Genomic DNA, 12598 nt, shown 5'->3' with positions numbered 1-12598 from the left:
GTTTCCGTCCGCTTAGATTTGGCTGGTCTTTATCTTTATTCGTTGGCAGTGAAGTTCACTATGGATGGTGATATCAACGAGGCGTAGTAGTGTTAAGTATCTCGGGAGATAATGCCAAGAACGAAGGACAAAAGAGATAAAAGTTGGAATAATTCGCTGCCGAAGTATCAAAACGGATGTTCGGTTGGAGGTCTCTTGAGATGTTATCAGGCTGAGACTTCCTTGTTTCGTCCCCGCCTGCTCCAAAGCGAATTAAAGTCCCTCCCCAACCTTAATTCCCTCTAAAGCACCATGACCGCCCCATCTCCTCCCTCCCCTGGTAAACACGTTATACACCCGTGCACCACGTACTCCCCCTTCCCCATCCGATATATAATCTCTCGTCTCCACCCCTCGTTCTTCCTTCCTCATCAAGTTCTTACAAGGAGACGGGTATGGATCAATGAAGCCCACAAAAGAAGACGATAGAGTGGGTTTAAAACCCCTTCTCCTAGTGCTTCATATGTTGGTGGAAGTACAGGTGTTTAAGACTACCAACAAGCAGACTGATGAGAGCGGAGCGGGAGTTTAAAACTCGGCGTCAGATGCCCTGATGGGATTAGTGTTATGGGGTCGCTTGGGCTGGCTGATTTTCGTCGCTGATGTTTAGTGGTGGAGTCTAGCAACGGGGTGGAGTTGTGGTTGTTGCTGTATCAAGGTGCTGATGCTAATCTGTGGGATGAGAGAGAATCCGCATTGATTTTGCAGCGGAAATGTCAAAGCTTCTGTTAATTTGCAGGTCGTAGCATCTGATATTAAGTGGAACGCGAACATTATGTACATGAAAGCCCTGTTTGCTACAAGCATTGATTGTTGTAGGTGATTGTCATAATCTAACAGCTTCGATATTCATGTTGTATTCCCGTGCTTATCGGTACTCGACATCTCCAGCGTTGTCGCAATGAATGTAGTGAATATCCATCTCCAGGCGGCCAGCAAAGCAGCCTACTGCAAAGTCAGCCTGGAAGACTTTTGGGCAGAGAAGCATGGCTGTGTCCGATCTTGAGGTTTGACGACCAGAGAGTTCATATATAGCATAGCTACGACTGAGCTATGTACCGTTGCTAGTAGAAGATTGTATACCCTTCCAGCCTGAAAATGCCTACCAATGTCTAAGGAGACGTAGAGATCTTGTTCTGAGCAGACATTGCGTCTTTTCGAATCCACAGAAACGCCGTCGCAATTGTACCCGCCGTAAGACTGAGGACGAGGGCTACGAAGATGCCAATTCCTTTACCAATGTCGAGCATTAATGGGTCTAAGTGAACAAGTTCCGTGCTAAAAATGGACTGGAGGTGGTTAGTCCAGACATGCGTCTGCCCTACGAAGAGCGAAGGGAGTTTTACTGCAACTAAACTCGCAGGGAGGTATGCGAGTGCAATGATACTTGCGACTTTCATTATCCTAGCGTCTTTGCGATTCGCATCGCTCAATTGGAGCATGGCTCTATTCTCCGCTGCAGCTGAAGCTGAAATCTGCCGCAGTGCTGTGTTGTTGGAGTGGACCGTGCTATAGTTGCAGAGGTCGAGTGTTCTCTGAATCTATTGCAAGTTAGCCGCAGTGAATGCTTATTGCGCTTTCGCATTTCCCATACCAACATGTTGACGTTCTTTACAGTCTCAATAAGTTCTCGAGCTTTTCGCGCGTGAGCTTCAAGCTGCAACATGAGCTGCTTGATTTCCGCTTTTAAATCTGAAGAAGGGTCTTCTGGACCAGGTCCTTGATCGCATTCCAGGCGGATGGCCTCGTCAAGTTGGTGACCTAAAATTGCCACTACCGCTATCGTGGACGCAATTGCCGAGCAGGCACGCCTTGCTTTTGCTTGGATTAGTTCGAGAGACTGTGCCTGACTGAATTCTACTTCATCAGAGCCGTGAGAAAGTCTTGGGACATTTTGACAGACTACTTTGATTCGCTAGAACGACGATTAGTAGGTGGACTTGGAATACCGTCGTCTTCTTACTGTCTGCTCCAGTTCGTCACTCAGATGGTTCATAAACCATCTCCACGAACTCGACGAGGATTTGAGGAACCGTAAATGCAAATACAGCGAAGCTATGGCACCGCCAGCACCTCGCCAAGCTTCCGAGGCTGCGAGCCATTGGCGGAATGCGCTTCGAGGCTGTATCAGTATCCATACTGATGCATCAATTTGGCCATTGTATTGATGGTATACCGCGTACTGGCGAAATGACCAGGGGTCTACGGGCTTGCTTCGTCCATGGCGTTCCACGTATCTGATGTTGTAGAAAATTTCTGGGCTTGTCAGTGAATTTGAATGAGTTTCTTGATAGTAGAGAGTGAGTACCATGTGAGGGACCACGGTCTTTTGAGCATTTATGAAAGCACGACGTAAAATACTCATCCTGATCCTCAATCTTGAATCCGAAGGATACGGCAATCTCAATAAATGCAGGATGAAGTTGGAAAGAATGGCATAGCAACCGGAACATATCGACTGAAAGTTTCATACGGCTCCATGTTCCCTTCTGTGGGATGATACTGCAATACAGTCATTCAATGCACGGGCGACTCTCTGGAGCAGTCACCTACAAAATCCAATCTTGATCGAAGCTTTTGTTTGCCTATAATAGTTGAGCCTGATAAACTTCAGGATGCCTTGATTGACTCGCCTGAATAACGTCATGAAGTTGCGACGTTGAACGTATGAGTCTTACTCTCACTATCAACCATGATTATTCTTTGTCTCCTCGTGGCAGAGTAAGCATGGTGGATGCGTACCAGGCAAATCCGGAGACTTTGGATATATCAATGTCTCCAAAGATATGTTGGATGGATTCGAAACGAATATGACACCAGCCTTCTCTTCTAGAAGAGAACTCAGGTAGGTCATATCATCAGTGCAGGGACCTCTGAAAGGACTCACAGGATTCGAAGTAGGGTAGTTTTCCCAGCCCTCCGAATTATGGACAAGCATAACTTGACTAGCTACCTAGGGATCACTGGACGATTACCACTACATGCAGCGAGATGTCTTCGTCTGTTGAAAAGCTGCAGGAAGAGGTTGGAAAGAAAGGCTCCACAGTGCGTGGAAGCAGAAATGGGACCTCAAGAAGTTCTAAAGGAACAACAGCTCGACTGCGCCATACAGAAGGTATCCACCATTTCAATGAAAATTTGCGAGACGCTGCGCGCGCGGTTGCCGCAGCTGTGCCGCATGATGTGAGGCAGACAAAAGGTGCAGATCCGCCTTTTTTTTTCCTAAGATTAGATTACCTTGAACTTCATTTGTCCACGATCGATGGAAAAAGGCCAAGAATTGAGTTGAACGCCCAACAACCTCATGCGACGCCTCACGGCTTTCGATTCGGGGAGTCCGCAGTAAGAGCCTGACACGGGAGGCCGAGTCTGCGTGAGCTAGGCACTGCGGCAACGTGGCACCAAGGCCGTAACCATCCATCAAGCTATTTACATCAAAGAACGATCAAAATCATTCAAAAGAATTAGTGCATGTATCAAGAGTAACCCGTCAAGAGTAGCTCTTTTTTAACACATCCTAGCAAGCCTTTTCGGCGAGTTTGGCGTTACTTGCACGGGAAATGCGTTGATGCCTTACTTTCACCGCATCCGCCCTCTTCGCCTGTTGTGCTGGCCATACCGGTTTTGATGTGGAATGCATGAAGCGCACTGCAGCATTGCCAATCGGACCACTGAAATTGCAGCACGTTGCGATATGAAAAGGGCAATCGTTTGCCTTTGGTAGGATTCTTCCAACGGATAAAACCACGCGTTGCCTCTATGAAACAGGCTCGAACCCCTGACGCAAAATGCCTATCACCTATATTGCTCAGAAGTACGTCGACTACGAAGCGTTGGTCAACCTGTTGGCTTCCAAATTCGTCGCAGGCACGTATAGCATCAAGGTGTGTGAAGATCGCCGTTTGATTGGACTATGTAGTGAACCAAGCTGAAGTCGCGACAGGAGAGCAACGATCAATACTTGATTACGGCAGAAAGAAAGCTGACAGAGGTTGCTTGATCCTACCGATGTCCCTACGGAGGCGCTGGCTTGGTTCTAACAATAATATAGGGCGAGATTGTGAGCGTCTCGACACAAAACGAAGATTAGACCGCCTACGCAAAACGCTATAGTGTCCATCTCCCTTAGCCTCGCGGACGATCACGCTACCGGACTATGTGAATCTGGGTGACTTCGCACAGCTCTGCATACAAAGAGAACGGCCCATGCGTTCCATTGGCTTCTCTCTGGCTTATGGCGTAATCTGTAGTTGGCCCTCAGCCTCGCCAGACCCCACAACGTATTCCGGTCAAAGGCGTAGTGACTGAAACTCGTAGCCGGCACGTTCACCGGATCTCCAAGGATCTGAAAAGGCAGCTACCAGGCATTGCGGTTCAACACTCTGGCGCGAGAAGAGACTGCTATGGCATCAGCTTTGAGAAATTTTGCCGAAGGGATCTCCGACCTACGACAAGGAAGTTCTAGGTCCTTCGTAGACATATCTGGGCTCCGTGAATTATTTGACACGAAAGAACTTTCTCTCAGCCTGAAAGAGTGCGGGGCACGACCTCATCAGATCTTGCACTATGGAACCGTAATTCAAAGCAGAGCCTACAAGATCTTCGCCATTCTCGTTTGTGTAGAGCAACCGCAGTTCATTGTCACTTTTATCGAACATCAAATTTGCGACGATAAACTTCCTTTGAAAAGGAACGCTATAGAACATCTACCCAATGCCAATCACCTTAGTCCGCAATTCTTCAATGTTCAATATGAATTTCTTCCCCATTTCTTTGAACGAGGCCTCCATTGCCATATACACGATGATCAGATAATTTTGCCATTTCAGAATGTCGAGCGCTTCGAAGATTTGGATGGCAGTTACGGATCAATTTCGAAAGTTACCATACATCCGTCCTTCCACAACTTAAGTAAGAACCGGGTCAGTATGCACATTTTTCTTTCACACAATTCCAGAGGACACACTAATCAGTACTTCTAAGCAGGTTATGCCACAGTTGTTCGTACGGAAAAAGCTAAAAGGGCCAATCAAGTCAGACCTTCATTTTAAAAGAGAGAAGGAGAACCTTGAACTGCTGCACTGCATACAGCATCCGAATATCGTCGAACTCTTGTGTTCATACACTTTCAAAGGCCGGCATTATCTTTTATTCCCAGCCGAACCTATGGATCTTCACGAATTCTTCAAAAGACCGGAACCTTTTGATTCTTTCTCGAAGGAAGTGACATTCTACACTTCTTTGCAAGGGCTTGCATCAGCACTCGACCGCATTCATACTTTCAAACTAGATAGAACAGATCACCTCGCCGATTTCAGCCGTTCTGGGTCTCATCGGGATATTCGGCCCCAGAATGTTCTCGTAAATTCGAATACATTCCTCTTCACGGACTTCGGCTTGTCGGATTTCAAAGACCCTTTCGATGATCGCGGTTCGCAAACGCTCTGGAAAGCTGGCCGAGGAGACTACATTGCCCCAGAATGTTATGGCGAGCAATTTCAACGTCAGAAAGTTGGAAGAGCAGTCGACATTTGGGCATTCGGATGCATGATCATCGACACTGCCACGTATATGAAATTGGGAGCCGATGGCTTGGAACGATTCAAAAGGCAAAGAAACGTTCTATGGCGCCCTCCCATCGAAAATGGCTACTTCTTCCGCGATAGTTCTCTCAAAAAGGAAGTACTGCAACACGTAACCAATTTGCAAGCGCAAAAGGGCGGATCAGCTTATCACAAGCTACTCAAAGCGGCAATGTCCATGCTTCTGATGGAGCCAAGCGAACGATTAGCATCACGGCAAGCACTCGAGGCCCTAGAATTTGTATGCACTGTGGCTTTATTCGACGACCTGAAGTCGGCGCTAGTCAGTTACAACGACTTCCTCACTTCCCAAGCAGAAAATGGCCCATCGCAGGCGACCCTGTGGTTTGAGATGGAAAGACTTAACTCTTGGGCAACTATATTAGAGCTATACGGAGAAGCACTGCCACCAGCTGGCTTCATGGCCGCAGCAATGAATTCCAAACTCAGCCAGACCCTCCTGTCAGATCTCAAGGGGGTTGTCGATCGGCAACATCAACAGATGATCAGAGATGCGAATCCCAGCGTAGAAGTCGAAAAGTCATGGATTTTTCATTCACAGTTCCAAAAAGAGCTTACGGACTGTGTGCAAAGCCTCTTCGATCTCCTTCCACTCAAATTGCAAAAAAGAGCCGACTTTTTGTGGACCCATCGCCTTCTTGAAACGAGCGAGGTGGACGAGCTGAACACATACGCTGTTGATAGTCGAAAATCACAAAACGAACCTTACCAACAATTAGGCGACAGGGCAACTGTCAAGAAAAACTTGATTACTCTGGCTGAGAATCTCGAACCGCATCTGGACTTGAACAATTTCTATTTGGATCCGATTAAGCTCACAGACATTCACACCAGCGGCACTCATGATTTCGGAAACTATGCTCGAGAGGCTGGGAAGGTTCGTGTGCTAATAGAGCCAGCCTTCTTAGCTACGGAAAGGGCCGGATTCGATATTAGTGTTGAAGAGATGACGATCCGAAAGCTGGCTCTTGCTAGGCTGTTCTCTACTCCCAAGAAGCCTGTCGACTTTCGCGTTCTAGATTGCATCGGATTCATAGACAGAGCTGTTCAACCAGGAATTGGCCGAGTTGACTATATCTTCAAGCTGCCTGAGGAGCTGCGCGAAGCCTCTCAGCATCAAGACTTCGGTGGTATGGCTCCCAAAGATGATCCACAGAGCCTAATCCAGATTTTGGAGAGTCCCGCCCTTGGAGATTCCGATGTGCCACCTCTCGAGCAAAGAGTCAATCTCGCGCAAGCATTAGTAGGCAGCATACACTCACTGCACTTGAATGGCTGGCTTCACAAATCCCTCAACGCGTACAACATACTCCTCTTCCCGAACTCTGTTGGCATGGCTGATCTTATGCAACCCCGAATTATTGGCTTTGCTGAGAGCCGCCCAGATGGCGAGATATGGACATCCTCGGGTCCCGAAATCAATCCATCTCTCAGCGATTATATTCACCCAGAGTATCGGCGAGGTTTACTCTCAGAAGAATCTGAGGGCAGTGGCCAAGTGCGCTTCCGAAGGGTGTATGACTATTTCAGCCTTGGTTTTCTGCTTCTGGAAGTTGGACTGTGGAGATCGCTTAGGTCCATGGCATCGAAGCATCGAAGCACGGGCACTGAATCATTCAAGGAAGCATTGAAATCAAAGTACATGCCTCTACTCCGATCACTCATGGGGTCGGCGTATGCCAAAGCTGTCAATAAGTGCCTGCAATCTGATTTCGAAGCAGAAACGACTGGGTCCGGGGCGGAGGGACAGTTGAACGAGTTTTATATTAACGTGGTTGAGCCAATCGTAGATATTCGGGTAGCATGAAAAGTAGGAAAAAGGTAAAAGCTGTCATGGCTGATGTCCGAATGTTTTGTGCAAGATAATGATTTGAGAACCAATATGCCTCAGTTACACCGTCCACTACGAGGTGTAATAGACTCTCTTCTTAGCGTGGCCGTTCTGATGGAAGAACAAAGGGATGATACAGGTCCTGTTCGAAATCACTGGATCTGCTACTCTAGACGATTTCCTGCTGAACTTAGTAAACCGCGGCATAGAGCTCGGGAACTATTAAATACCAGTCTCCATCGGATCTGCATTTTGCGCAATCTTCTCCCCAACCTCTTGTAACAGTTGCCTACACATCAATGTATCCTCATGATCTTCTCCAAACACCTCTAGCCGAGACGCTAAAGCAAGTTCACGCATCTCTTTCGCGTCTTCTAGTCTCCCTAAAGCAACATAGCAGTGAGCGAGTGTATTCTGGGCGTGCGAAAGGTACTCTCCTTCGCCGATTGCCATCCTTCCTCTGACAGCCTCCTCTGCCAATATGAGTGCTTCTCCGTGCCTTTTGATTCTGGAAATCTAAGTACGACATGGCAAGGTTCGAGGCGGTGCCAAGCAGGACGCCGTCATCTGGATCAAGGGAACTCCTGCATATCTCAAGTATTTCCTCTTCTAGCTTTATAGCTTTGTGGATGTCGCCCAAATCATCGTAGATCGTTGCTAGATTATGAGCCGTGCTCAAGGTATCGCGATGTTGTTTTCCTAATGCCTTGATCGATGCCTGCAGAGCGGCTTCCAATGTTGTCATTGCTAGATCCAACTTTTTCTGGTCCGCGTAAACATTGGCAAGAATTCTCCGGCTGTCGAGTGTGTCTCTGTGCTCTTCCCCAAGTACATCAGTTTGACCTCGAACCGCCTGCACCAAAAGCTCTTCAGCTTCTTCCAACCTATTGAGCTTCCAATAGTCATGCCCAAGCCCATTCATACTCTGCAGAGTGAAATGGTGGAGTGGACCCAGCGTATCTCTCAGATTGTGCAAAGCAAGCTGGTCCATACGTTCAGATTCCCTCCATTTTCCACACTCTTTGTACACCATCGCCAAAGAACCCATAGAGCGGAGGGTGTCCGGATGTTGTGCTCCCCGTGTACGGGTATAAGCAGCAACGCATTCCTCGGCAAGTTGTTCAGCTCCCTCTAGATCGTACCGAAGAATCATACTCTGGGCAAGATTCATCGTGCAATCAAGCGTGTAAAGATGGTCCTGCCCAAGCAAGCGCTTGCATCCTTCCAGGGCTTCCCTTTCAAGGCTCTCAGCATCTTTGAAGCAACCTTTAGCGTCTAACAGGCGGGCTTCGTCCATCAAACTGAGCAATGTATCTGGGCTATCTTTGCCCCAAACGGCGTCTCGGGTCGTGACAACTTTGTTCATCCAGTGTTCCGCCTCGTCGTAGTTGCCGAGTTCAATGAGTGACTGAACAAGGGAGGAAGTGAACTGAAGAGTGATGGGGTGGTTCGGACCCAAACGCTCTTCCTGGTACTGTAGGATTGCCTTCTGGATCGACACGGCTTCGTCCCAGCGACCCTGGTCTGAAAGCATCAACGCCAGCTGGTTCTTGACAACAATGGTTTCTGCGTGACTCTCTCCATGAATTGCAATGCTCTCCTCCAATACTTCCCGTGCTAAGGTTTCTGCCTCTTTCCATCTGCCTACGCTAACATCAGCTTCAGTGAGTTGGGCTTTGATGAAGAGTCGATCCATATCATCTTCTTCTCCGGAGCTTGCTTCGAACGCATTGAGACACACAGAGAGCATCTCTCGAGCCGAGGCAACATAGCCATGCTCTGCGAGCAGCCTCGCGAAGTTCGCCTTCATATGCACAATGTTCGTGTGCGTGGACCCAAAAACTTCCTCTAGGCTTTCGATCTCCTGCTTCATGGGTGTTATGAGGTCTGAAGATGTGGGCACGTCGCGAAGTGCCTGTGCTATGTCAAGTGGGGGAACTAAACCAGACTTCATCGCATCTAGAAATTTGTTGTTATCAAACTCTGGGCCTTTCGCATGTCGAAGTTTGTGGATTTGTTCTTCAGCCTCGGAGAGACTTACATCCGCCTTTTGGAGATGCATATCACGTTTCTCTTTGCTTGCTTCGCCCCCAAATCCTAACGCATAACAATAAGCCATTTCCAGATGTGCACGGCTGTACATTTCTGTGCCTTCCTTGAGTCCCTCTAGGAATTTCGAGATGCAATGTCGAATATAGACTCGGACTCGGTAGTCTACCGCGAGTAGTTGTGAAACCGAGTCGAGGAGCTATAAATCAATACAAAATATATTAGTATATTTCGATCTATTCTTGGCCAAGCAGGGACATACCCGGAAGGTAGGATCTCTGAACTCGGCTGGCTGTGGCTGCACAATGTCGAAGGTTTGACATCCATTGACTTCTGTTGGCATGCTCCCTGTTTCGAAGAGGTTAATAATCTCCGGCAATGTCGCTCTCTCATATTTGTCATGTGCTAACGTGACTCTAAACAACCGTTGCATGAATGCAGCTTGGATGGCGGTCGGTTTCTCCGTAGAAGTGAGAGCCAATTCGAAAGCTAACATTGGCATTTGGCCTGCGTGTTTTCTCTTCCTCAATTCTTCCTGATCCGGATACGCCGCATGTCGATTGAAAAGGACCCAGAAACAGGTCATGCCGAATGTATAGACTTCCTCGAGGACCGCCTCTTGGAAAGAGTAACTCTCATCATGGCGATCTGGATGGGACCAGGTAGAGGGCTTGGTGAGGTAAATTCCACTTTCTAGAGTACCTTCTTTTCTCAGGCGGCTTCCATCCTGTATATCGATGCAGACTGTGGAGTATCCAAAATCAGTGATCTTGGCAGTGAAACCACTTTCCGAATCCCCGAAGATAACAACATTGTCGGGTTTGACATCGCCATGGATGATACCTGGAGGCGTATCAGCAATATCTTCCCAAAATTGGCCAGTAGCAAGTTACCAGCTCTGTGCATACATCCAATTCCACGTGCGATCTGTGCACACAATTCCAGTCGCTCTGAAAAACCCAACTCGATCCCCAGCCCGCTGCTCTTCTCCTCGATAAATGTCTTTATGCTCCCATACTTTGCTTTCTCATAAACGAGCACGGGCCAGGCCTTTTCGTCGACGTCGTTTTCTATGTCCCAGCTGACCCCTTCCAGATTCACTACGTTCTCACAGACAAACAGATCCCCATGACTTGCGACGTAAATCTCCTTCACCAAAAGTTTGAATACTAGACTTTCTGCCGTTTGCTTCGCGTGCTGAGGGAAATGCCTAGGATGTACGCGTTTGAAAACGAAACTCTGCGATATGTTCACTAGGCGCTCACGCAACGAGGCTGTGCCACCGATCCCCACCTGCTCCATTGCGGCGTGCCATGTGATAGGTAGGAAATCAAGATAGTTGAACTGTACGTGGCAGAGAAATCCTAGAAAGGTCCAGCTCGATTCCGACAGGCTTGGGATGTTTGATCTTGTGGAGTGGAATCCCAAGTGAAAGCGTGATTCCGAGGGAATGGTCGAATCATATTGGTACGAAGACATTTTTTGTTAGGCTGAGTTTCCTCGAAATAAATGGCGGAAGTATTCGTTTTAGGTCCGCTTTAATGAACATGTGGACTCTAGCTGTTTTCTAGAGGTGGTTGAACTCGGGTTAGTTCTATATATCTCGCTGCTGGCAAGGCTGAGACATTCGCCGCAAGGCAGATTGATGCCCAGTGGGGCGGAATTCACGCCATTGGATCCATGTGACTTTGTCTCTCCCAATTCATTGGTCGTCTAGATTGTGACGTGGGCATGAGTTGCAGGTCGTAACCGCCCGGGCGTAAACTGGTGATGACTGGCTTGCAATTGCTGTGTGCCAGCGCCTGATCGCACGTGAGATCGGAGTGAGATATCAAACCGCCAGAGCAAAGGATCTAGACGCTAGAGGACGCTTTTAGGTAAACGGAGCTCACTTGCATGTGTTCTACCATGGTACCGTTGAGGGGCCTTGCACAAATAACTTGCCGATTTTCTTCAACATCACTACCTTCTCAGCTCTTCAACCAAAGCCCGGCCACGACCAGAAATCCTAGATCTGACTAATTCATCTCCGATGGCGCCTACTACGACGAAGCAGATAGCCAGCGTACAAAAGCATTCCTCGGAGGATCAGCTCGTAGAGATACTATCGCAGTACGGCCTCCTCTGTGCAATAACGACCCACCTCGAGCCACGAGACCTCCTAAATCTCACCCGGAGCTGCCAGAAGATGTGGAACACGGTCCACGATGACCCAGCGCGACGGCCATTTCACCGGCTCCCCTTTTCCAACGAATGCGACAAGCTACAACCCGACATTCGTTTCCCATATTACTCGACAGTTGCTATCGATCAAGCAGCACTCTCACAGAGATGAGGGAGCCGATGTGACAACTTTCCACTCAAGACCTGATGTGCCCTCTGTCCAAATCGCGTCTGCGAGGTATGGCACCGATCTAGAAGGACTCAGGTTAAATTGATGTGAACTCTGATTTCTATAGACGTCTAGCTAGTTGTATATATACTAGGGGAAGGAAGGGGGGCCACCCCTGGGTGGCGCGCTAGTAAGTTCAGCTGAACACTGCACAGCTGAGTTTTCAGCTGGGCTCTCCACAGCTGATGTTCGGAGTAGCTTTCTAGCATATGAGTTGTTGATCCTAGGTTGTAGTGCTGCAACCTGAGTGAAGGCGTTGACTAGAGTTGGACGTTAATCCCCACAAGCATTGCAAGGTCAACCTTTCTGACAATCCAACGCATCGAGTAGCATATTACATCGATTTGAGTGCGTACTTTGCTTTTGAAGTCTGCGTTGCCGAGCGTCTGGATCTCAAAGGTCGTCATCGAGCTTTCTGTGCCAGCTGCGCCCCGCCTATCCGCCAGCGCTGGGAATCAAACGGAAGCGCGAAGTGTGACTGCGAGCAAGAGTTCGTGGCTAGTGGTGGGCGCAATCATCACTGCCACCATCGCGGGATCTGTCACCCTTGCTTCAAGAGGATTCTTCGCGGGGATGCGAGTACAAGAATACTCAGGTTGAAATTGATGTGAACTCTGATTTCTATAGACGTCTAGCTAGTTGTCTATATACTAGGGGAAGGAAGGGGGCCACCCCCAGGGTGGC

At 48.3% G+C, this 12598-nt stretch overlaps 5 protein-coding genes across 5 annotated transcripts; 2 read left to right on the top strand and 3 right to left on the bottom strand.

Annotated features, from left to right (window-relative positions):
* Nucleotides 1–774: 774 nt before the first annotated feature.
* Nucleotides 775–2607, bottom strand: BDZ99DRAFT_574611 (uncharacterized protein). The gene is made up of 6 exons (XM_033728394.1): nucleotides 2593–2607; nucleotides 2348–2541; nucleotides 2003–2295; nucleotides 1634–1954; nucleotides 1386–1580; nucleotides 775–1328 (listed from the first exon to the last, which is right to left on the bottom strand). The coding sequence occupies exons 2-6, from the start codon at nucleotides 2508–2510 to the stop codon at nucleotides 1152–1154; spliced, it is 1149 nt and encodes a 382-aa protein (XP_033572708.1). The 5' UTR covers nucleotides 2511–2541; nucleotides 2593–2607; the 3' UTR covers nucleotides 775–1151.
* A 1147-nt stretch (nucleotides 2608–3754) lies between these two features.
* Nucleotides 3755–4129, top strand: BDZ99DRAFT_574610 (uncharacterized protein; the record flags this gene model as incomplete). Its single annotated transcript, XM_033728393.1, has 3 exons — nucleotides 3755–3923; nucleotides 3983–4030; nucleotides 4091–4129. Exons 1-3 carry the CDS (start codon nucleotides 3828–3830, stop codon nucleotides 4127–4129), a joined length of 183 nt encoding a protein of 60 aa, XP_033572707.1. The 5' UTR covers nucleotides 3755–3827.
* Nucleotides 4130–5205: 1076 nt separating this feature from the next.
* Nucleotides 5206–7711, top strand: BDZ99DRAFT_501885 (kinase-like protein; the record flags this gene model as incomplete). The annotated part of the gene is made up of 1 exon (XM_033723850.1): nucleotides 5206–7711. One exon carries the CDS (start codon nucleotides 5206–5208, stop codon nucleotides 7447–7449), a length of 2244 nt encoding a protein of 747 aa, XP_033572706.1. The 3' UTR covers nucleotides 7450–7711.
* A 114-nt stretch (nucleotides 7712–7825) lies between these two features.
* On the bottom strand, nucleotides 7826–9169 carry BDZ99DRAFT_450440 (TPR-like protein; the record flags this gene model as incomplete). The annotated part of the gene is made up of 1 exon (XM_033718167.1): nucleotides 7826–9169. One exon carries the CDS (start codon nucleotides 9167–9169, stop codon nucleotides 7826–7828), a length of 1344 nt encoding a protein of 447 aa, XP_033572705.1.
* Nucleotides 9170–10084: 915 nt separating this feature from the next.
* On the bottom strand, nucleotides 10085–10899 carry BDZ99DRAFT_355999 (kinase-like protein; the record flags this gene model as incomplete). Its single annotated transcript, XM_033714613.1, has 2 exons — nucleotides 10085–10365; nucleotides 10416–10899. Coding segments are annotated over 2 exons (765 nt in total), but the record flags the coding sequence as incomplete, so codon positions are not given.
* Between the last annotated feature and the right edge of the window lie 1699 nt (nucleotides 10900–12598).

This window comes from Mytilinidion resinicola, assembly GCF_010093595.1.
Source record: "Mytilinidion resinicola strain CBS 304.34 unplaced genomic scaffold BDZ99scaffold_18, whole genome shotgun sequence".
Classification (NCBI taxonomy): domain Eukaryota; kingdom Fungi; phylum Ascomycota; class Dothideomycetes; order Mytilinidiales; family Mytilinidiaceae; genus Mytilinidion; species Mytilinidion resinicola.
The sequence above is the reverse complement of the archived record's forward strand: the minus strand, read 5'-3'. Positions and strand labels throughout refer to the sequence as shown.